This window comes from Varroa jacobsoni, unplaced genomic scaffold, assembly GCF_002532875.2.
Source record: "Varroa jacobsoni isolate VJ856 unplaced genomic scaffold, vjacob_1.0 scaffold_573, whole genome shotgun sequence".
In the NCBI taxonomy this organism is placed as follows: domain Eukaryota; kingdom Metazoa; phylum Arthropoda; class Arachnida; order Mesostigmata; family Varroidae; genus Varroa; species Varroa jacobsoni.
The window spans coordinates 261,887-284,304 of NW_019213475.1; the positions used below are offsets into that span (position 1 = coordinate 261,887).

The following is a 22,418-nucleotide window of genomic DNA, read 5'->3' on the forward strand; positions in this document are numbered from 1 at the left end:
TCGAAACTATATCGTATCGTTCGTCAGCAGTTTTAAAATGTTCATAATCTGGTGTATAGTAGCAGTCTAAAGGAGAATAATGCCACTTCCCTAAGCCAAAAAGCCGTTTGAAGATATCTTGCTTTAGGACTGCGCAGTAGGCTTTAAAAAATGAAAATATTTCATTGAGTATCGACTGTATAATACAATTACTATAAGTGTTGTTACGGGGTGTAAGAGAAATCGTCATTGGCAATCGTAAATTCAAGCACGCGTTTTTTTATCATTCGTTAATATGTTTAATATAATGTTCTTCAAAGCTCATTATCACGCATCTCAATGAGGTGTACCGCAGTGATTCCAGTACCCTGCTTAAAACCAGCTGGAGCCGCAGCAATTAAAGGCGACGTTAATGATAACCGTACATGGTCAGGACAAACGCACAAAGAAAGGTGGCTTCACAACAAAACGTTCATTTCTAACTGAGCATATTTTACTGCATTATCTTTCCATACGTTCTAATATGACTTTTATTTAGGACCAAGGACAGGCTCGATTTTTAAAGAGTGAAGATATGAATTGTTTATCTGCTTTAAGAAAAATATTCAAATTTTGGCGCCGCGTTTTCAAAGCCAATATATCGTAAGAAGTGCACTCATTTTTGGTCAGCAACCCTATATGGTATTTCACATTTGTAAATTTTCTTTTCAATCTAATTTCGTCTATAGCCTGTTACTAGTGATGGGTTTTTCCTTCGAATATACTGTATTATGCGATCACATGGCACTGCTCGGTACAGATCGTACACGTCCGTCTTGGCCGCTCTGTTCGGACTTTGCTTTTTTTCTAAATTCAAATATGACACATTTCTTAACAAATCGTTCATATCCATCAATCAAGCAATACTAAAAAAGAAAAAAAAACATGCAGTGGAGTTGGTGCTGACAATAGTTACACATTCGCAGCGACCCCTATGACTACTGTTAGAGCCTACTCGAACATCTGTTGTTTTCGCTTATACGTTATCTGAAATAAACCTTCCGACAGGAAGCTTTGCCTTTTTTACATAACGTACTGAATTCCGCGCCGTTAACACCATCCTGTTATAATCTGGTAGCATCTAGCTAAACTAGTTACCGTCATTCTTGCACGCAGTCCTAAATGTCCCGCTTCTGTCATTTATGACGGGGCATAAAAATTTCGGCCTCGGCGAAACTCTGGGGGAGAACCAGTACAAAAAAAGGAGACAATCTGGCTACGGATCAAACGAGTTGATGTTGTATGTACGTTACTATGCGTCCTACCAAACATTTCCAAAATAAGATTTCTATAAGATATTATTGAAATTATTCAAATCAGTGAACTCTCGAGGTTATTGCTTATATCTAGATTTTTGTTCCGGCCTTCTTTGATAAGAGACGTCCGAGCGATTAAATGGCTCCAGATTTAACACAACCGCGTCGACGTGTCTGCCTCTGATTTGACAGTGCTTCAATTATTTCTTATTTTGCGATAGGAAAAGTTCACTTGTTTTTGCTGGCGTGTTCGATCATAAATGGCGAATTATCATTATCTGTCCTGAATAATATATTTTCTTATTAGCTTTTATCTAAGCTCAGTTCATGTATGTTACTTAGAGTAAATTCTCCCGTAACCGATGGATTATTTCCTCTGTTTCTCGCCAGTAATCGTTCGAATTCAATTCTTCCTACATTGAAGTTCTTGATCGCTGGTTAAGTCGGGTGAATCGTTGCCAATGTCTACTCAAGTGGGCCTCAGTATAAATCAACTTGGCCTATTTTATTGCAAAGGTTCACTTAGTAAATTGTGAAGGTGTCATAGACCAAACCAGAGTTCAGCTTCGTGGAAGAATCCAGTGGTATGAAGGGTTTCCCGGCGTTTCATACGACGATGAAAAGCGCGACGACGAGACCGGTAAGCGTGTTTGATGTTGGCAGAATTTGTGAATCAATGTATACTACTGGGAAGTGCTCTTCATTTTCTCAATTTGAGTCCTAAGCTTATAGATTATATACTTAGCTTATTGGGTTACTCCACAAAGTATATTGATATATCTTTAAGGTGACTGAATATCGTGAAAGCAAATGGGCAGGTATGAGCAACCTGAATAAGAGAATAAACTCTGCTTTTCTAAGCGCCCAAAAAAATCCCCTAGAACTCGACCTCTCGATATAGAAAAACTTTTGTTAAAAATTGCGTTAAAGTCATAAATAGCGACCAGCGTCAGTTTTGTGTTGCTCTTTTCAGTCCAGTTAAAAACATAATACTACGTAACAATGTATAGTGCTATACTCTGAACTGTGATGCCAGTATCGTAAACCAATTTGCCGTTGTGACAGTAACCTATATATATATATATATAGAGCACCTCCACTTTTCGTTGGACGGCTATCACCAATCGGCGACCATTGTTCATACTTTTTTTCGTTCGTCATTCAACAAAGCTGAGCTGTTAAGTAAGCCCTGTTTTCTGACGTGTGCACACGTGTGTAGTAGAAGGCCTGAATAAACTTTTAGATCTCCGACTGTCGGTAGATTGTTGCTATAGAAAAACATGTAAATCGTTCCAAGTAGTTTGTTTACGTCATTTTAACCCAAATAGTATGTTGTTTGAATAAGTTAGTCGTATAAATGACTGTGCAAAGTACAACCATAAATAATCTACGTTAAATTAATAATAGCCAGTTAAGCCCAGAGATAAATGACTACCGGCACAAATAGACTAACACAGGATCACTAGATCGTGCTAGTAGCCAATAACGATGGCATACGAAATGAGGCCGTAAAAAGTAAAAAAAAAAGGCCGAGGAACTGACGCTGTATATCATGACCTATACGGACACCATGCAGACTGTTCTCCTCCTACTTGTTTAAAACGAAAAAAAAAAAACTGTTGAAATTTCTGATAACGTACAAATTCGAGCACGTTTCTCCTCAATGTGTATCTGAGACGCAGGATAAGTGGAGCACGACGTGACGCCGTCTCGAGAACAGCAATTTTTTTTCCTTCCGCAAGATAACCTAATAAGGTTTTAATGTGCTCACTTGCGAGGTATCATAGAAGTGTTCCGATCTAAGGGTGCATTTCTTCGATGCACGAAAATAAACAGCTTAGAAGTTTACCCCAACGAATTTTGCCTGGCCTTCTAACGAAATACGTTTTTTTCCGTCTTCCAGCTACAGCTTAGTTTGTAAATTTTTCACGTCAGTTCAGTACCTACGGCCCCTAGAGCTACCCTGAAAATCAACAATTGAAACAAATCTTGCCTCTTATGTATATAATGCATGTAATGCTAGCATATGGCGAGACCAGAACCCTGGCTAAAATCGGCCGGCTGCAGCCCACACTCACCATCGATAGTCCGGCGGCTTTCACTTGCTCTGCAGATACAGCAGCCTTCGGACCGCCAATAACGCCTTTCACAGCGGCATCAGCAAGAGACGAGTCAATAACAGCATTGCGACCTTTTAATCTACGTTCGTACGTACCATATCGCGTTCGGCCTCAAGCTTTTTATTCCGTTTTGTGACGCTGAGCAGTCGCGGCAGCCGTAGCCTACTACTTTCACTACTACTATGACTGCTCATAAAGACGGAAATTAAGCAGAGCCTGTTGCTGTTCCTTTTCTTTTTCGTTGCTGTCTGTTAACGTTGTCGTTTTACTGCTGCTACCATTATTGTTGTTGTCGTCGTCGTCGTCGTCGTCGCTGAATCGATGCCGACAAACGCTGCCCCGCACCGTATTGTCTGAACTTCTTGGTGCTGCTGATATTGGGTACAGTCAGTGGTGAGCGCCGGCTTCGCTTGTGAAATTGTTCGCGCCACGTAAAACAAACGCCGTGCGACTGATGAGGACAGAACAAACAGAAACCCAGCAGATCTCGGCGGACCGCAGGAAGCGCTTTTGCGAAACAGTCTGTTGATGCGTTTTCGTGCCCGCGCTACATACTTAACCGTCGCTGTTTCTTTATTACTGGCCACCTCACCACGACTAGGTCCGCCAGCAGCCGAGAGGAACACGGCAATCAGAACGACCGACTATGCCATGGCTTTACTAATGACGCGACATGTCCGTTCCTTCGTCCGCGTACTGCTTATCTGTATTGGACGATTTTGATTTGGTCAGCCGGTGGTACAGCCTGGCCCATTGGGTTCTATCCCAGTCGCGGCTAACTGGACGGCGATGTGAAGGCGATGGACGGGTGCGGTGAAGATTCACTGAAGGGAAGACGGAACGGGAAAAGATCAAGTAGAACGAAACTGGCTGGCTGGTTGACGGGTAGGAAAAGGCGATAAAAAAATAATTGTCATTTATGAGATTCTTGCTATCGATGTTGAATCTGAGAACCATCATTATATTAGCATAGCTAGGAAATGAACTAACCAGCAAGAAGGCCTTCGCGTATAATAAAAAAAAAAACAAAAGTTTACGTACAATGATATAATGAGATTAATGGTCGAAATAAAGTTAGGTTCGAACTTGGCAAAACTTGTTCTCTTCTTGTTTAGCCATATAGAATAGGACAATATAAATAATAAAAGCATGTACGTATGAGCTGATATTTTTGTTAACTCAGAGGAATGATTGTCTTCTAGCGCATATTTTCATTGCTGACTTAATAAATACTCTGAGTGCTTAAGTTTCTTACGGTTTAATAAAACCTATTGTGCCCATTTACTCTCTATTACTCGATTACGGACTAAGAGAACAGGCACAGATAGGGCTTGAAAGCTACAGTTGACCAAATTTCGATTTAAAGCGTCGAGGTACTGCTTGTATCGAGGATTTTTTCAACGCTGCACTGAAGTTTACGTCATACAAATTCATCACTCGACTACCATCTTTCATACGTTGACATTGACTAGCCATAGCTGGGCCTCTTCTTCATTAAAACGAGATGTGTCTTCACACTACTGAAAGCATATACGGGTGTCGATTGAGTTGTCCTGACGGCAAGCGAAAAGCTTTGGATGAATTAATTGACTGAGATTAGAATTTCTACGTTACGTTATTACGTTGATCACTCTCAGTAGTCAGAATAGTAATGAAAATCGCCAGTCAGTTATATTTAAGTGAAAATATAAATAAATAAAATATGTGTCTGTTACACACAGGATACTGAAATAGGTTGGGTAAAGCTCATCGAAACGTTTTATAAAATCTATAGGATTCGTAAAAACAATCATGCTGAAGCTTTATGGTGTATTCGATTATAGCTCCACCACGACCCTTGTATCGATCTGTAATTTAAATTGACGAGTACCACAAATATACTTACTCAAGGACCTGTATACGTGTTTTTACGGTTATTTAACGTAATTTATACACGAACCCAAAGAAAAGAATGCCGAAGCGAGTCCTGTTTATCCGCACGCAGCACTTACGAATGTCTGTATCGAACGCCGGAAGGTCTTTTTTCTAGAAATCGATGCTTCTTCTATTCAAATATGTTATCGTATTTTTAATTTATTTTGGTCATCGCTTATTGATTGTGCTTGCCCCGAAAGTGAATGCGGCAAAATTAGCTGTTTTACCACGCCATAATTACGATAATCTCTTGATTCTATGTAATATTTTTTTAAACTTTTCCGCCCCTTTACTCTTCCTTCCTTCTAAATATTGACAGGTGCATATCTATATCTCTTTGGGCTCTGTTTGGCTTCGGGCTATTAAGCCGCCGAAATGTATCTGTTTGTCTACCCTCGTGCTTTCTTTGTCTTGTTAATGTTCGGGTCTTATTTGAATTTTTAACCCAATGAAATTTGAAGTCGAAGCATGAAGTGGAATCGAACATCAATGTTCGATGTTCAGACCAAATTCATGGTTTACTTAATCGTTTTATAAATACCCCAGCAACACAGGGGTAAACAGGTCTTTCCTGTACATCATCCCTTCTGACAAAATTTCGACTAGTGAGGAAAACGTTCCAGCCCCTAGACTAGCAAGGCCTCTGGCGAAGCATAGATTAGGAAATGTTGCAGATGTCAACGATCGAGCGGTGATCACACAGTAAGTTACGAGGAAGCTGTTCTTCCTATAGATAGCTTCTAAACGTTTCTTCGAAAAAATGCAATAACCACGAACATTGATAGGTTTGCCGTTTTTTGAAATAGGTGTATCGAAAGAAGTGTTGATAATAATGATTGAGTGACAAATATAATAGTGACGCACACACGTTCCTATGCACCTATAACGCTGAAGTATCCGTTCTTATATTATATCTACCTAGACCTAGGTACTGAGGCAATTACAATACTTCTAACATAAACAATTGTAAAGGGACCAGTTGATTGGATTTCATTGATTCAGTGGTTCGTTCATCAGTTCGACGTGGCTGTAAGCTGCCGCACTGCCACCTTATTGTATTAACGCTCTAATGTTGTTGTTTGGTACAGTTGATAGCAACGCTCGTAAGAAAACCTGAGTTTCATTATGAAGACTAGAACACTGCTGCTGATTGATGAGGAGTCTGAAGAGTATGGCGTAGTTATTGGATTATTATATATAGAGTATTATAGTCTTCTTATTGCGTATTCAGTACCTTTAAGTGTACGTTAGTGTCTCCGTTAATTATCGACTGGCTATCGACTGTTTATCTTTGCGATATACCATGGAACTCTTACTAGAGACTATTTCCAAAAACGAATTTTAATAATAGTTCCGAAAATATATTTGCCATTCTCGTTCCTGTATGTATTAAACTCCAAACACATTATCTTTCTTGGTATTGGACAACGATAATTTCTAATAGAATTAATTTTCTTCCGAACACAAGTCAACCTGCTCCCAGACGACGAGCATTTCACACCCGTTAGTAACCAAATACAACCCCTGTAAGTGGTACCAGCAGCCAGAAAAGCATGAATCTGTGTCAAAAAGCAAAGTTTATCATCTGCCTGTTGTGGTGTTGTTTACGCCTGAAGAGTGAGCGTCCAGTTCTTCTTCGTCATTCTTTAAAGTGCTTCGCCTTCAGAAATGCGTCCATTTACGTAACTCCTGTAAAACACAAATGATAAATTTGTCATATCATACATTTCGCAATTACCCGATCTGTGTTCAGTCGCTGTTTTCTAAGTCCGAGCTTTAAATCCCAAATCTTTCCTGCTATATATAATATATAGAGGACCTTTTTCATATATTAAAAATAATGAAAATGTCTTTAAAAAGATTTTCAACTGACAGAATTAGCTCACATCCGGCCGATAGTGCCGTCCTACCGTAATGCTGCACATTGCTTTGTTCTTAAACCTGTTCGTGCGCATCTATCTAGTAAACACGTTATAATTCGCTCTGATTGAACGATGAGACCAATTTTTGAATTCGACCTTGTTCAAAGGCATCCTCAATCTATGTACGTCTGTTAAACGCCCGTCGATGACAAGCTGACTCCGAATATCGCTGAGACATCAACTAGAGTCCAACGAAAAGACCAATCGATTCTACATTATGGTCTACATATGTGTATTTTGATGTAAAGGACTGTTTCAGATCACCCTGCTAGTCCTATTGATTACGAATGCTCCGTTATTCCAGCAACGTCATAGGGACGAATTGGGTCAAGACTAATTCTTATGCATATATATATATATATATAGATATCTCTATATAAATGCAGCTATATAATATATATAAATTCTAGTAATAATCGCACATTCGTAAACTTATCTGCACTTGATTCCTAACAACGACAAAGATATACAAATATATAGAGATGCGCACAAATTATGTTACATCTGATGTACTCTTGAACAGATTACGTAATGGTAGGTTCATCTAAAAATATCTGTGACAAACCCTGAATACCTGCATGTCTAATTGAATCATTTATAGAAATTGCAATTGATACGTAGATCTGAAGCTATACTTACGCATGCTAGCAAGCGTACAACTTTAAAACAAGTTATATATTGATTTTTTTTTAAATGTTATCATGGGTAACTCCCTCTCAGCGCGGTATCCTCTAATCGATTCTATGATTGGCCTTTTCAGATGCTCTGTGCTGTGTACTATTCCTTATGTCCTTTGTCGCGTCATCGGACAATAGCGTTCTCGCTCGACCTGATGGGGGTAAGGACAATTAATATAGAGAAGCATTGGCAAACACAGTTTTTCCCATGGAAAATCCTCTTTCGAAAAACCCTATTGTGATGTCGAGTATCACTTTCACTAAGCACACGTCTCGTTCTTGACACCGACCACATGGATAATGCGTTGATCATCGCGCTTCAACATCTTGTTTACCGAAACTTGTATGACTCATATGTAAAACCATAAATCTCAAAGCAGTCGAACCGTGTTCGATTTGAATAATGTTAAGATGCTATTCATCGATCTATAGGGCGTAGCTTTCTCTTTTTTCATAATCATTACTAACGTTACTAACAGACTATCTGCCAATGCTGGCATACTTTTAGCGACATAGCGATGAAACTAGGCCTACGATTATGTCTATGGATACATAAGCCTTAAACATGTCACCTACAAACAGGAATCTATTGTCTACTGCTTAGGTTAGAATTCAAAAACGCCACGTTTGATTTGTACTTGTAAGATCCCTTCAAAGAATTAGATGAGTGTGTAGGAATGGGTTTCAATTGCATTTTATAGTAATTCCTATTAAACAATATTGAAATCACAATCATTTATGCATCACCTGATAAGGTTGTCTGATCGATAACCAGTCCAGTTGGCGCGTAAGGGTCTTAAACCTAGTTTTACTACAGACATACGTCACAACTGCAGATCATCGTCAACGGGTTCAATATTTGGAAAGCAATAGGCACTCCAAAGGTGAATTCCCATTCCGCTTTCATCTATATTTTATAGTGAACTGAGCTTAACCGCTCAGAGAAGCCCACAGATACGCCGATACGCTTCTTAACCCATTTCACCTTCTTCATAGGAGCATGCGTCTTTCTAACAAACTTCTCGCTGAGCAGTTACGAAGCCGCGAGTTTCCAACGCAAAGCTGTTTGGGAGTTGTCTATTGAATTTTGTGGGTCATATTCTAACCTGCTTTGAATGTAAACGGATCGCAACCGAGAACGGGTTAAGGCCGTGAAATACGAACTATTTCGTATAAATGCGCGAATGGGTCTCGTGGGCATTTTGCGAAATCAGGATACGGAATGTAAACTTTTGCCGCAAATCTCCAGCACAGAACAGCGCCCTTAGACATTTAGGTTTTAAAAACGGGACCATGTGTAGATCTTATGCAATGTAGTAATTTATTTATTTGCCTACCCAGTCTTGCAGTGAATTTGGCAGAAAATCAAAACCATAAAAGAAGCACAATATAAAACATGTTATTTTTAGCATTCGACTAAGTGCCGAAAAAAACGACACCTTTCGTTTATTTTCGCAAAGTGTAGGCCCAAAAAATATTGAGTTGCTAACCTACATGTTACAAAACGTACATACAACGTGCGTTTTATGAAGAGGTCAATATTTTACGCACGTGCTATGATGTGTGTGGTTTATGTATTCATTGTTAATTGCGCTTTGGATTGTTATTTTTTATACAAAGCGTCTTAAAATCGATTTCGCCGGTTAGCTCAGTCGGTTTGTTGCATTTGTAACTGTAGGCGTAACACCTAAGTGTCGCTGGAAACCTTAGCCGAGGCGTCCGTATGGATGGCGTAAACAGCTCGTACGAGCTCGACGGCATTAAAAGCAGTGCAAAAAAAAGGACCCTGGTTGACATTCACTAGTCCCTAGCCAGTCGAAGGAACTTCAACAAACAGCAGCTTAAAGAGACGCTTCTTTGGCAGCCGGCTATTTCACCTAGTGATTCTCTTCCGTTTGATAGATGCGAGTTTTCTATGAATCGATTAGTTGAAGGCTAGAAACGTTATCGTTCGGGGAACAACAACCGGCTTGGACGCTAGCCATTTCTATTTGAAGTAATATCTTAATGCAAAAAAAATGCTAGCACCGTTCAAACCTAAAGTAATGCAAAGGTGATTGCTTTTATCACTAAATAGTTTTTCGGCAGCACTTTATTTTCCTGCAATAGATAGAGCCTTAAGAAGAACACCCGAGGATTGGTGTGGTAGTCATTCATAACTGCAATGATTAGGTGTTACGAGGCCCGTCTTTTACGATGATGATACCCATTGAAAACTGTCAAATCACACCTGCTGCCTATACTCGAAGTGCGGACATTTAAATATGGCGGCAGCGTATGAATATTTTATTCAAGATTTATTTTCTGATTTGCAGATCTCTGTACGTGGATGAACGGTCGAAAATACTACATTGCTGTGGGCGAAACCGGAAGTATTTCCGCTGGAAATGTGACATCCCAGAGTGTGCCGCTAAATGATACCTGGTCACCTCGTATTCCGCAGAGATGTTCCATTGAGCTGATCACATGCCCTAGCTGTCACTTCGAGGTCTCTGTGAGCTATCTTAATATACCGACCTGTAGCACTAATGGAAAATGTCGGTAAGTGTTGCCCTTTTCATATATGGCAATACACATTTAAATATATGAATCTTGTTGACTTCAAATGTTCGTAGTATTTAAATAAAGACTACTATTAGATACTGGAATAGAGCTTAGTATCAGATTTTCAACGGGGTATCATGATTCACCTAATGATGGATGGCGCATTCCGTGTAGTCCGACTCCAGATAAGGTAACTCAACGTGGCCTGTCACGATGCCTATCGGTGTTCTGTCCATCAACCTGCCTCTGCTGGTCTTTATGGTAAATTAAAGCAAGCATTGCGGAAAGGATAGTGGATGACATTGTTGAAAGATATAGATAGACGTTTGTGTAAAAGTACGTGATCTCAGTAACGCAGCCCATAAACAAGACTTGTCTGTGACACTTGTTGACTTTCTGATTTGACGACGCGGGGCAGTAACGCAACAATATTTGGCCCGTGATAAATAGCATGCGAGCACCCTCTTCTCGGCAACTGCAAAGGGACAACAACCACAATACCGGGCAGATCTGTCCTCTAAAGTTGGCCTATTAGACGCGCTGCATCCATTTACATCTATCATGTAACATTTCGAAATCAGTTTGTCCTTCGATCTACTTATTGAGATGGCTGCCCGTGCTGTCTAAACGTTACCCTTAAAATAGGCAGAGCAGTATTCGAAGCTTTGTTCTCTATAAGTATGCTTGGACTTTAAATGTCGTCAGGTTTGCATTTCTGTAGCGTATCCTCAACATGGGAATAGAATACTAAATAAAAATATATCAGAATCGAATCTAGACTCGATGAAACCTGAAGAAGTAGAGCTTAAGAAAAAAAATGGCTTTTGATCTCTTCGAGCCAAACAGACATTTCCCTTGGTCCACAAATACAAGCAAGCGAAAATCCTACTTAAAACATGTAGTCTCGAAGTGTTATGTGATTACAAAAAAAAGTTCCAGAATAACATGGCTTTACTGCTAGTCAGTTGTCCGCCATTATCGTTACCAACTTGGTAGCAATTGACAAAGCTGTTGCCATATCCATTTTTCCTCATAGCTACTAGATCGAACGATTTTTTAACCGAATTGCAAAAATCATCAACCTTTCAGCTGTGACTACGTGTGGGTAAAGGAGCCAACGATTGGACGACTCGGTGAGGAGCTTTGTGGTGTACGTCGTAATGAATCGGGGATGAATGGAAGTGGGGCTGGAACCACTGGGCTGGTATTCGAGTCTTTGCGAAAGCTCCTTTCGATCGATTTTCTCTACTCTTACTCCTATACAGATGCGTTTAGCCTCCAAGTAACGGCAAAAAGTAAGTAGAAATGCGGCTCTAGTCGATATTTCGAACTCTTATAAGGAGTGCTATAATCAACAATATAGTCTTATAGGACCTAATTGGTGGACAAAAAAATCGCATGCCTGTTACACAGCCAATAGCATTCCTAACAGGACAAACATGTTCATAGATAGAACAATGCATTTATAGATAGGCATTTGGATACATTATAACTACAGCTGTTCATTGCTAAAAGTAAATACATCATCGATCCATGTACGTCTCTCGTGTGCCGTAGTTACTGTTATACTGGTATACTGAAAATCAGGTAACTTCAGGCTTTCGCTTGGACGAACTTGCGTCAACTTTGTTCACCGTAAGTTATATACGCTGTCAGCTTTGCGGTGTCTCCACGATGGAGCCCAAATATAAGTGACAAATAAATATGTATTTATATATAAAATCTCTATAAAATAATGCCGTTGCGTAGCGACTGTACACTTAAAAGCGGGGTCTCTCTGTACTCGAAGATAAAGGCTGAACTGTTGTACTGCTGAACTGGAGGGTCGCGAACAAATTAAGAGGACACAGTATATACCGAATTTTTCGGCACTTACATTACCGAGTTAGGAGACTCCTCTTTTTAATACATTTTACTTGAATACATATACGAATGTTTTATATTAGCCAAACTCAGTGTTGCTTGACTCCTGGGAACAACTGTCGACGAAGGCATTATACATATATAATTTTGTTCGACAGTTTGCCTAGTAAGAGTGGTGACTCCTAATTTTTCCTAAGTTTCTTTTTTTTCTCTCTTAAAAAAATTCCTAAATGACTTCGTCGTACTGTTCATTGAATCAATAGTCTGTGTCTGAAGTCGATATTTTCTGTATTTGCGATTGTAACAAGGTATTATCAAAATGGCAATTTCTACATAAACATGCTTTTCAGTAACGGATAAAAACAAAATAGGCTTTGATCCTAAGCGTTGGCGAACGATTGCTATGGTTAAACTCTTCTAATACGGTTTTCGCTGTGCCGCATCCAACAATCGTACTATTCAGATGATTACTTATCTTCATTTTGTTATTGATAGACATCAACATATCGGAGGAAGACTTCATCCCCCATTTGAAATGTTTATCATGCTTGCCACCATCTATACGTACGTTAAATATAAATTAGCATATGTAGAGCACGAAAAAGGACTGTGACTTGACGGCATTGGTGAGGTAAACGTTCACCCTCACGTTGATACTGACGCTGATACCATTGACCACTAGCAATTTGTTCTTCATTGATTATACGGGGCGACACAAATGCGGGATTCATATTTACCGTTCGTTCGACTTTAAGCCGTACGCGTGTCGCCAGCGCACAGCATAACGACGTGATACTCTGCTTTTTCGGACTCGAAGTGAACGTATTTCGGGGACGTACTAAGTAAAAGCGAATAGGAATGATATTGCCACTGTATGATTTCCGTTGTGCTAGTAATAATGATTGTAATAATAGCACAATAAGGCAGATCATGTTCGATTGTTGGGAGTAGTTTATCTGACCCCTCTATTTGACAGCCAATCATGGCGATCGTAGGTTTGGCAAATTATTCCGCTAATCGACAGTCTAAGCTATGCAACGTGTGTTAGTAACAGAACATCGAACGATTCTGAACTTTTTTCTTTGTATTTTTACGAGCTGAACGACAAAGTATGAAGCAGAATAATGATTGATTATATTGTTTTGGCTTTTAAAAGAAAAATGTTTTAGAAAATGTCTGATTGGATTTTACGGTCATTTAGTAGTATATATACAAGTTGATTGTGATCCGTAATAGTGTATCTTCTATTTACGTTAATCTATCAGTAAATCTGGGTGAAGCATTCAAAGGCGTGCTCGGATAGTAGCGTCTTATCTCGTGTGTGTCTAACGAAATGGGGCTGTACATAGGTAACGTGTATGTGTTGAGAGGACAAGCGGACTATTACCAAGGAGGCTCATCAGGATATATAGAGTCGCCTCATTTCCCCGTGGTCTATCCATCCGATTATAGTGTTGAGTATCAACTAGTCAACGTCGACCCCAGAGGATACGTACAGCTGGTATTTACCGATTTCCAGCTATCTCCCTGGTCATACATTGAGGTGAGCTGATAAGCCAGTCTGTATCGGCAAAAAGTTGATTTTTAAATTGCATTATATAAAAAGTATATGAAAAGACCCCATAAATCGCTCCTGTTGACTTTTACCGAACGATTAAATCGATTCAATCGAACATTTTCTTCTATTCAAATGCAGTATTGCAAGCAAATTATACCTTTGTCTAAGACACTCTTTGCACGCTATAAATACTCAAGTGTTTATATATTATGTTTATATATGTTTGTAAAATATTCAGGTTCTCAACACGAATGGAAGTCGGATCGATGTCTACAATGGAAACACTTTCCGGCCTCCGATCATAGTGTCCGCAGGGCAAAACCTGACAGTCAAATTTCGCGCAAACGATGAATACGCCAATGCAGGTTTTCGCGCCAAATACACATTCGTGAATTATCCGGACAAGTATTGGTTTAACAAACCCAATACAGACTGTGGAGGTAAAGAATTTTCCATGCCGCTAACAGCGAAATGTGTAATGCAGGTGCTACATGGGTATGTTATACTAATAATCTCTTTATCACCTTGCTGTAAAGAAACAGTTACTATGATTTTTAATCCCTGCCAACCAAACCAGTGTCCTAATAATGGCTTGTGTTGACTAACGACGAATCGTTCTATAATAACAGGTATTGTAGATGATACGGGGGGCGCTATCACCATGATGAACATGGTAGCACAAACTGGAACATCAAGAGCGTACGATTGCGTCTGGCTTGTGAAGAGCTCAGCCAGAGAGACACCTGAAAGTCAAATATCAATAAGGGTTGCGCAATTCGAAGAAATGGGTATGTAAGCCTTTTGTTATTTCCAATTAGATCTCCGTATCTAAGCTGGGCTATAAAAATTTTTTGGTATCCGCTTTGAAAATACACGACAAAACTGAATGTAACAAAACGATCTGGCTTCATTCCTAGGTCCCCAGTCGACTCTCGAGATTAAGCAAGGGCTTGTATCTGTGGCCTACCCGCTGGTGACTCTCAACAGCCATCAGACAACGAAAAATCAACAACATGCACAAGAATACACGATTCCAGCCTCGTCAGGTTTCTACATTCGATTAAAAGGATCTTTTACAAATCGCTCACGTCTTGCCGTTGTATATTCGGTGTTCACCTTCGACTCCGCTTGCAACGAAACCAGTCAGTTTATGTGTGCAAACCGTCGGTGTCTTCATCCGGCCATTCACTGTGACGGGTTCAATCATTGCGGTGACGGTAGCGACGAAGTGGGATGCGACGGGAAAGTTGTATTCGAGAAGCGACTGAGTGATGAGAAGAAACAGGCTAAGGAGGTTATGCAGTGGTGGTCGAACCTGACGCCAAACTACCACTTCCCTAAACAGGACTCTACCGAAGCTGGTAATGGCACAAATACTCTCATTTTGTTAACCTCTCTTGCCGGTCTCGGCATGTTCATCTTGACTACGATACTGATCCTCATTAAACTTCGGAAACAGCGACAGATTGAAGCGCTCAACCGGGAAGCGCTACGAAGCATATCGGAGGTTGGAGACGGCCGGCGAATTTATCCTGGGGATATTCCGCTATTTGACCCACCGCCGACATACGATGACGTCTGCAAATTCTATATGCCGCCGCCACCAGCGTATTCTACAATTGACGAAAGTTCGCCGACGCTGGCTCGTCTAAATACCGGCCTTCCGGGCGTCGAAAACGCAGGCTTCACAATGATCTCTGAAAGTCCACCGCCTACATATCGTGAGGCTACCCACAAAAATAACCGCATCCTCCGAGTAATTTTGCCCTCCAGCTCAGCAGAACGCCGCCACCACCGGCGGCACAAGAGCTCCCCAGCGAAGGCGCACTCCGCTCATAGACGTACTGCATTGCGCGCACGACGGAGTCTCGCAGCTCTGCTTAATGACGAACGACGCAGGCGAAAACCATGCCAGTGCCAGGGCGCCTGTTCGTGCCCTAGCAGTTCATCGTCAACGGGCCACGTGTCACCATCTTCGCCACCACGTTATCAGGACACCCGACCGCGACCCCGTCCACCCGTAGTTCCTATGCACGTGCCCCAGGATTCACTAAGTTCTATCAGCTCTTTTGGTTCTACGCTTCCTGAACCGCCCAAACTCGTTGTCAAGGAGATCGCCTCCACCGGAGCGTCTTGCTCATCTGCATCGGCGTCTTCCTCCGCACTGTCTCCGCACATTATCACCAACAACGAGACGACCGGTCATATTGAAGCGCCGCCACCTGAAGAAGGATCAGGCCACATGTTTCGAATGCCACGAACCTCACATCGCCCGCCCAGGCCAAGACAGCAGGTGCAATCCACCTCAGTTACTCCTCCAATAGCCCCACCGCCATCGACTAATCAAAGAGGAACAATTACCTCTGCCGCTTCATCCGCAGTGAGCTCATCATCAGCGCGTCCCTCAAGCGCATTGAGGACCGCGGCAGGTAACCGCGACCGGGCATCGCAACAACAACAGCAGCAGCAGCAGCAGCATCTTCAGGACAAGCGCAAAAGTCCGAAACGCGCACCAATAATGCCTTTAAACAGCCGTCTACTGGCGTTCGAGCTTGACAGAATTGGGCCAGTGGACGCGGTGACGGCAGGTGCGTCGTCGGCTGTCACGGGGTCGCCACGCATTCGTACTGGAGCTTTACTGGCCGCAGGAGGAGGAGGGGGGGGAGAAGGAGCAGCAACAACAGGTGTTTCGAACGGTACAAGCGGTTCAAACACTACTACTGGTGCTGCCAGCAGGCCGGCGGAAGCTGGTGCCAAAGAGAGGCGTGAACGGGACGGATTCGCAGGAAAAGTCAGCGTCATCCATGGCAGTGTAGCACCAAAGCAGCAACAACAGCTCAAGTAATTTATTATGATTTTTTTCTATTCAAAGATGGGGAAGAAAGCTTCGAAGCAGACGAAGGCTGAGAAAAAGCGAGTCTTCATTGTTAATAGGAATATGATACAGGTAGAGCAAGCGCGTACCGGTCACGTATATTTACACCTTTCGGCGTGAACGGCAATGAGTAGACTTTACTACAGCTGAACGAAAATGATTAGCGTTGTTGACTAATTGAAATGAACAGTAACGGCGCGATATATAGGTGAAATAAAAGAAAAAAAAAAAGGGTCAATGAAGGTAGTCGCATCCAGGAGAACACCGTGTGCGATAATTCTCAAATTGTGGTTGTGGAAAACAATACGAGATATAAGACGGACAAACACAACCCCGGTGGGGGAGTCATGTGAAGATGAGATTATCACTATAGGTGTGCGTTAATCGTTTTGATTAACGGAAAGAAGCAAATGTGACGTGAACGACATATTTGCGTTGTATCATTTGTAATTGTTCTAGGGTACGCTCCTAATCGAAGAAAGTGTTATAGCTAAACAAAAAAAGGTGACCCTGTAGAAACATTTTTTAGGCTTCAGAAAATAGCGAATAATTTTCGTTATGTGCTTGCATATTACTTAAATAGAGATCGAACTCAAGCCATATGGGCTGATTACGGCAAAGCATTTACCTGAGAACGGAGAAAACCAAATCTCAAATTGTCAAGGTACAGTTCCTCGAACCGATTATAGATTTACCCAGTAACATTTTACAAGATCTGAGCCGAACTCGGCTTGAAATCAATCCGCTTTGTACTGTACATAGCAAATATGTGCATATACCTGTTATTCTATGAATGTACGAGGATATAGGTAAATGTCTGGAGATTGGCTGTCTATTAGGACTACACAAACTATCGAATGAAAGCGAAATCTAAAAAAATCATTACATAAATACTGGATTCTTTATATATATATATATAAAGTAAATTGAGTATATATTATTTTACAGGTAAAACTTGATCGTAGAATGTATCTCAAGAGTTTTTCTGTTCAATTCCTCCTTGCAGTCATAAAAAAGAGCATCTGTGCATAAATAAATGGATAGTCAGAAGCGTGGATACGAACGGACCGTGCGTGAAAAATGCAAGCGGCAGCACCATGCCATACACATATGTGCAGATGATTGATGTGAACTCTATTTTTAACTGATTGTGTGTACACATATGGGTGGGTTTCATGTGCAAATGAGATGAATGATTGCAAGTGCTCGCTGTCTTAAGCCAAATAATTAATTGTATAGACGTTTTTGTACATAAGAGAAAAATAATTTTTCTGTAAATAAATGGCCTTTGAAGAGGACAACATACGCAGCCGTTTTTCTTTATATTTTGTTTTGCAGCGTAACTGTGTTGTCTGAAACTGTACTTACATGTATGTACACGCAAATATGGATCGCTGATAAAATCCGGTAAGGCAAACAGTCGGTCCGGCAATTCCGGAACACTCGAAGACAAACGTTTTTCGTGCTCCATATACATCTATACATAAATGCATTTTTTTTTTTTTCGATTATTTCTAAATTTTATTTTGTCATACCTGTTTAATACTCTCCCGAGAAGGAATCTGATCATTTAAAAGAAAAATTTATATTGATCATAAAATTACGATCAGATTACGTATTTAGGCTAAGATCTGCACGGGTCATTGAATGTTGGGGTTGGGGTCACCTTATTGTAACGACTCTAATGCCAACGGTGGGACATTGGAAACCTTAATTTTGTTATGGAAGTAAAAAGTTTTTGACACAGACGAGAAAACAAATGCGATAAGCTCACAGGATAACTATATAAATACGATAATGTAACATCTGAATCATGGTAACTGAAGAAGGAAACGTATTGATTTAGAAAACGTCGTCTAATTATTAAAGTAGGGTAATTAGATTATCGTTATTATTATTATTATTATGTGTTATCTAATTACGAAATGTAAGTAACGAAATCTAGAAAGACTACAACGTATCAGCTTGAATAACTGCAACTGGTACGAGAACAGCTACGACAAATTAGGAATTATGCAAAGTATATGCTAAATTCTCCAGGTTAGATCAATAGAAACCGCGGGTTTCCATTGTGTATTATGTAGCATGCGAAAAATGAACGCTTTTTGCAACCAAATTGGACGAATGTTGTACAAACGTCGCTGCCCTCCTGGGACAATGAAGACAACTAATAGAACATTACATTTTAATTGTTTCGTTTAGTGTTCTAAAGCAATAATCTATAAATAATACTAATCGTTTTAATATGTTTTCTGGTAAAAAAAAAAAAAAAAAAAACATGATTATCTGTGCTGCTTCAAAGATCCAGTTTTGGTATTAGAAGTGCGGAACAGTAAAATTCATATTGGGGCCTACACATCATTTTCAAACAATTTCCCTAAGATCCCATATATGCAAAACTATATCTTAGTCGATGCAATATACTTTGTTACATTCGTCCTTTAGGGAGCCTCAGCTCCTCCGCAGCAATAAAATCAGTCCTGTCAATTAGTCCTATAGCATCTAGAGATGCCTGCAGGCAAAGTTATGACTCGAATAAGCTGATCTATCATCACTTACTTCAATCAAACCGCTACACACCTGCGTTAACGATGTAGCCGTTGACATAACTGTATGGCGTTCAAATCAGACAGAGACGAACGGCTGAAAACCACTAAAGGAAAACAGAGCAAATAGAAAGAAATAGTCATTTTGATCGGCAGCAAGTCGATCAATGGCTTTCGAAACCTGCTCTGACACACTTTCCCTATCCTCTGCCGAAGCAAACTTTCATCGTTGGTCCTCTTTCCCTGGAGTACTTTACCGCATGGCTTTAGCGATTTCGCTCATGATTTAAGCAATCAAAGCCAATGCTACATACAAAGCACGTCATGATGCATGATGCAAAAATCAACCACATTACACTCTAAACAAGTGGGCCATAAATTACTGATCAGGTAACGAATATTATAGAACTTCAACACAAGGCTTGTGTACAATGGAGTACCTAATAAGATGCAATCGATCTCCTCAATATTAGATTAGGTGATTTATCGATTCCAAAAGTCATTTTGGGACACCGTACGGTGCTCAATAAAACCTCAAAAAAAAAGTTACCGCACCGTTGGCAAAGGTAGACATTTTGCTCCCTTGCTTGCTTCCAACGAGACAGGCTTTTCAGTTCGATGAGAAAATTCTTCCAAGACAGATCTTCACAGCCAGTCAAATTACAAGAAGCAGCAACGTGCTATCGTCGATGTTCAAAGCAATTTTGCCCTCGTGATAAATTCAATATTTTCCTAAGGAGAAACTATAACGTGTTAGTTGCTGAAAACTGCCGGTGCATAGTAAGTATGTCTGTCATGATGTCATCTACTTTCACACGATTCGTCTACTTTAACATCACTTATTCCTCAATATTAAGCTTTTTCTGCACCTTCGCTTCGTCTGCTGTTTTATGGTAGACTGCAGATGTTCTAATAATAATAATAACGCAGTTCACTTCACTCACGAATTATTTTTATTCGACTGATTCGTTTTGTAAGTAGAGCATGACTCTCTTATAGATATACTCGCTCTACGCAATGGCCCCCCTGAACAAAGAGAAGCAATGGCTATGTTAAGTTTTCTTTCAACTTGCAAATCGCTATCGCGGTCAGGGAAACAGTGCTTGACAGGCGTCTTATTCATGCTTTTAAAACTCGATAGTGGTAATCTCTGAGGGCAAAGTTTACTAGGAAAAAAACTGAACAGCCCTTTAAACCGAACGGTGAGACCGTTAATCGCAAATCTAGCGATTTTATGTCCATTTGATTTGTCAGGGCATCTGTAAGTGCTATCCAGAGATAGAAGGTTCGTACTGTGTGTAGCAGGATAACCTGAACCCGTACGATAGATCCGACTTACATGAGCTCATAAACAGTCATCTATAAATGGGACGACGGTGTTCAAGGTACTAGCTCTGCATAAATAACGATTAAGAGGGGGCATTTTTTTTGTAGATCAAAAGGGGGTGCGATTAACGGATAGTCCTGCGATCAGGTGTTTACGGCCGCATACGAAGTAATACAGCTAAATTAAGTGACATATTCAAACGCCCCATGAACAAAACAGAATTTATTGGGTTACTTGCATAGGAGTGTCACGCATCTGCTTCCGTTTACGACACATCATAACTTCACAATTGCAGGGTAACTTCGTAAGTGTACATTTCGCGTACTATAGTAGTCGTGCACTATAAAGTTCATTCCACCATGCCTTTTCAATACATCAAATCATATGGTCTCTCAATGTATTAAGTAAGTATAGGCTCGTCTAACGCTATATGGGTAACGACTATATGTCACCAGTATATAATCGTCGTGCACTATAAAGAGATAATGCGCTGTCTGTTCGCAATCCCTGGTACACTGTAATGTTTGTGTCATCCCAACTTCTCGATCGGGTATCCATGAAATTAATCCAATCCAAAAACGATCGTGAAAACAGTATGTCATAAACGACACTCTTATTCTGGGCGCTATTGGCAATAAGGATAGAAAGTGCCGCTGTTCAATGCTAAACGTGTGACATAAGAACTGCGGTGCAGACAAAATGCCTGACTGTAGCAATTTTTGACTTTATTCCGTTATCATTTTGAAACGCCCAGTTCATACGGGATCACGCGAGCCGGGTATGTTCCAACATACATACTAAATCGCTGACGTACGGCTCAAAAACCCTCAATTAGCTCTCACGAATCTTCCAGGCATGCGAACGATTCCCGTTTGTGATTTCGAAGCCGTGAGATTATCCGCAACATTGTAGACCTATTGTAACCGCGACGCCCGCTTTACTAGCTCTACCGGAACCGTTCCTCGGCTGTTAAAATCGTATCCATCGATGCACGCCCACAAGCATCTCAACATCTTCTGAGACCGTCGAGTGAAAAAAACAGAAGTTTCACTGGGGATGCTCATTACACAAAAGGAACCACCATAAAGTTGCTTTGCCCATTATTTTACCCATGCCCAAATTAATTAAAGATCTTCATCCTACATCTTTTAAATTCGTAAAATAAAATTAAAAAAAAAAAAAAGAAATTAAGCGAACACTTTCAAACGGTTCAATGACCTTTTTCATCCTGTATAGTACGCGTGCGTCGGGCGTTTCTCTAGTGAAGGTTGGTCGATGGTTGTGCGAACATTTTCGAAGAAACGTATCGAATAGACTAGCGCGCCATATTCAAGCTACGAAGAGTGATAATTACTTTTGTTTGGCTTGTCGAAATTGCTGCCCGTTTCAACAACGTAGTCAACTTCGGTAGCAGTTGATTGCCTATTCCTGTCTAACAGTGACGGCAAACGATGACGAATATTTTGGAAAAAATTTGTAATCAATCAACGATTTGGCACAAGACCGACTTTTGTCGTCATTATTAGTACAGGCTTTATCGGATGACGATTTTAGGACATTTATCGTAACACGCCGATCTGCGATCAAAGTAAAAAAACGAGAAAAAAATATCATCGCAGACTAAACCCCAAAATTGTAGCAACACGCTATAGTCGTACGAACGAACTCTCAAGATATTCACCCGTCTCATAAACAGCAGCAATGTTTGACATATTTGCATAGCATTTTAACGTTGACTCGATACACGGAAAACAGAGTTATGGCGCTCTGATTATTCGAAACGGCTATATATTATATA

General features: G+C 40.5%; 1 protein-coding gene and 1 long non-coding RNA gene across 4 annotated transcripts in view; one reads left to right on the forward strand and one right to left on the reverse strand.

The window, feature by feature from the left end:
- Culd (CUB and LDLa domain) overlaps positions 1-18,052 on the forward strand; it is a 43,529-nt gene extending 25,477 nt beyond the window's left edge. The window contains exons 3-10 of the mRNA XM_022835213.2: positions 7,991-8,068; positions 10,223-10,448; positions 11,541-11,746; positions 13,664-13,857; positions 14,111-14,312; positions 14,502-14,660; positions 14,790-16,713; positions 17,754-18,052. Of these exons, the coding sequence (XP_022690948.1) occupies positions 7,991-8,068; positions 10,223-10,448; positions 11,541-11,746; positions 13,664-13,857; positions 14,111-14,312; positions 14,502-14,660; positions 14,790-16,713; positions 17,754-17,895 (3,131 nt within the window). The 3' untranslated portion in view covers positions 17,896-18,052. The remainder of the gene's footprint in view (positions 1-7,990; positions 8,069-10,222; positions 10,449-11,540; positions 11,747-13,663; positions 13,858-14,110; positions 14,313-14,501; positions 14,661-14,789; positions 16,714-17,753) is intronic.
- The window catches only part of LOC111261615 (uncharacterized), a 19,466-nt gene continuing 3,914 nt past the window's right edge, over positions 6,867-22,418 (reverse strand). The window contains exons 1-4 of one of the 3 annotated variants that reach the window (XR_002681106.2): positions 20,163-21,853; positions 19,849-20,025; positions 19,328-19,400; positions 6,867-6,997 (exon numbers count right to left, since the gene is read on the reverse strand). This is a non-coding gene — a long non-coding RNA (uncharacterized LOC111261615). Of the gene's footprint in view, positions 6,998-19,327; positions 19,401-19,848; positions 21,854-22,418 lie in introns of those variants that run through there. The other 2 variants (XR_002681108.2, XR_015311614.1) reach the window with 2 other exon arrangements.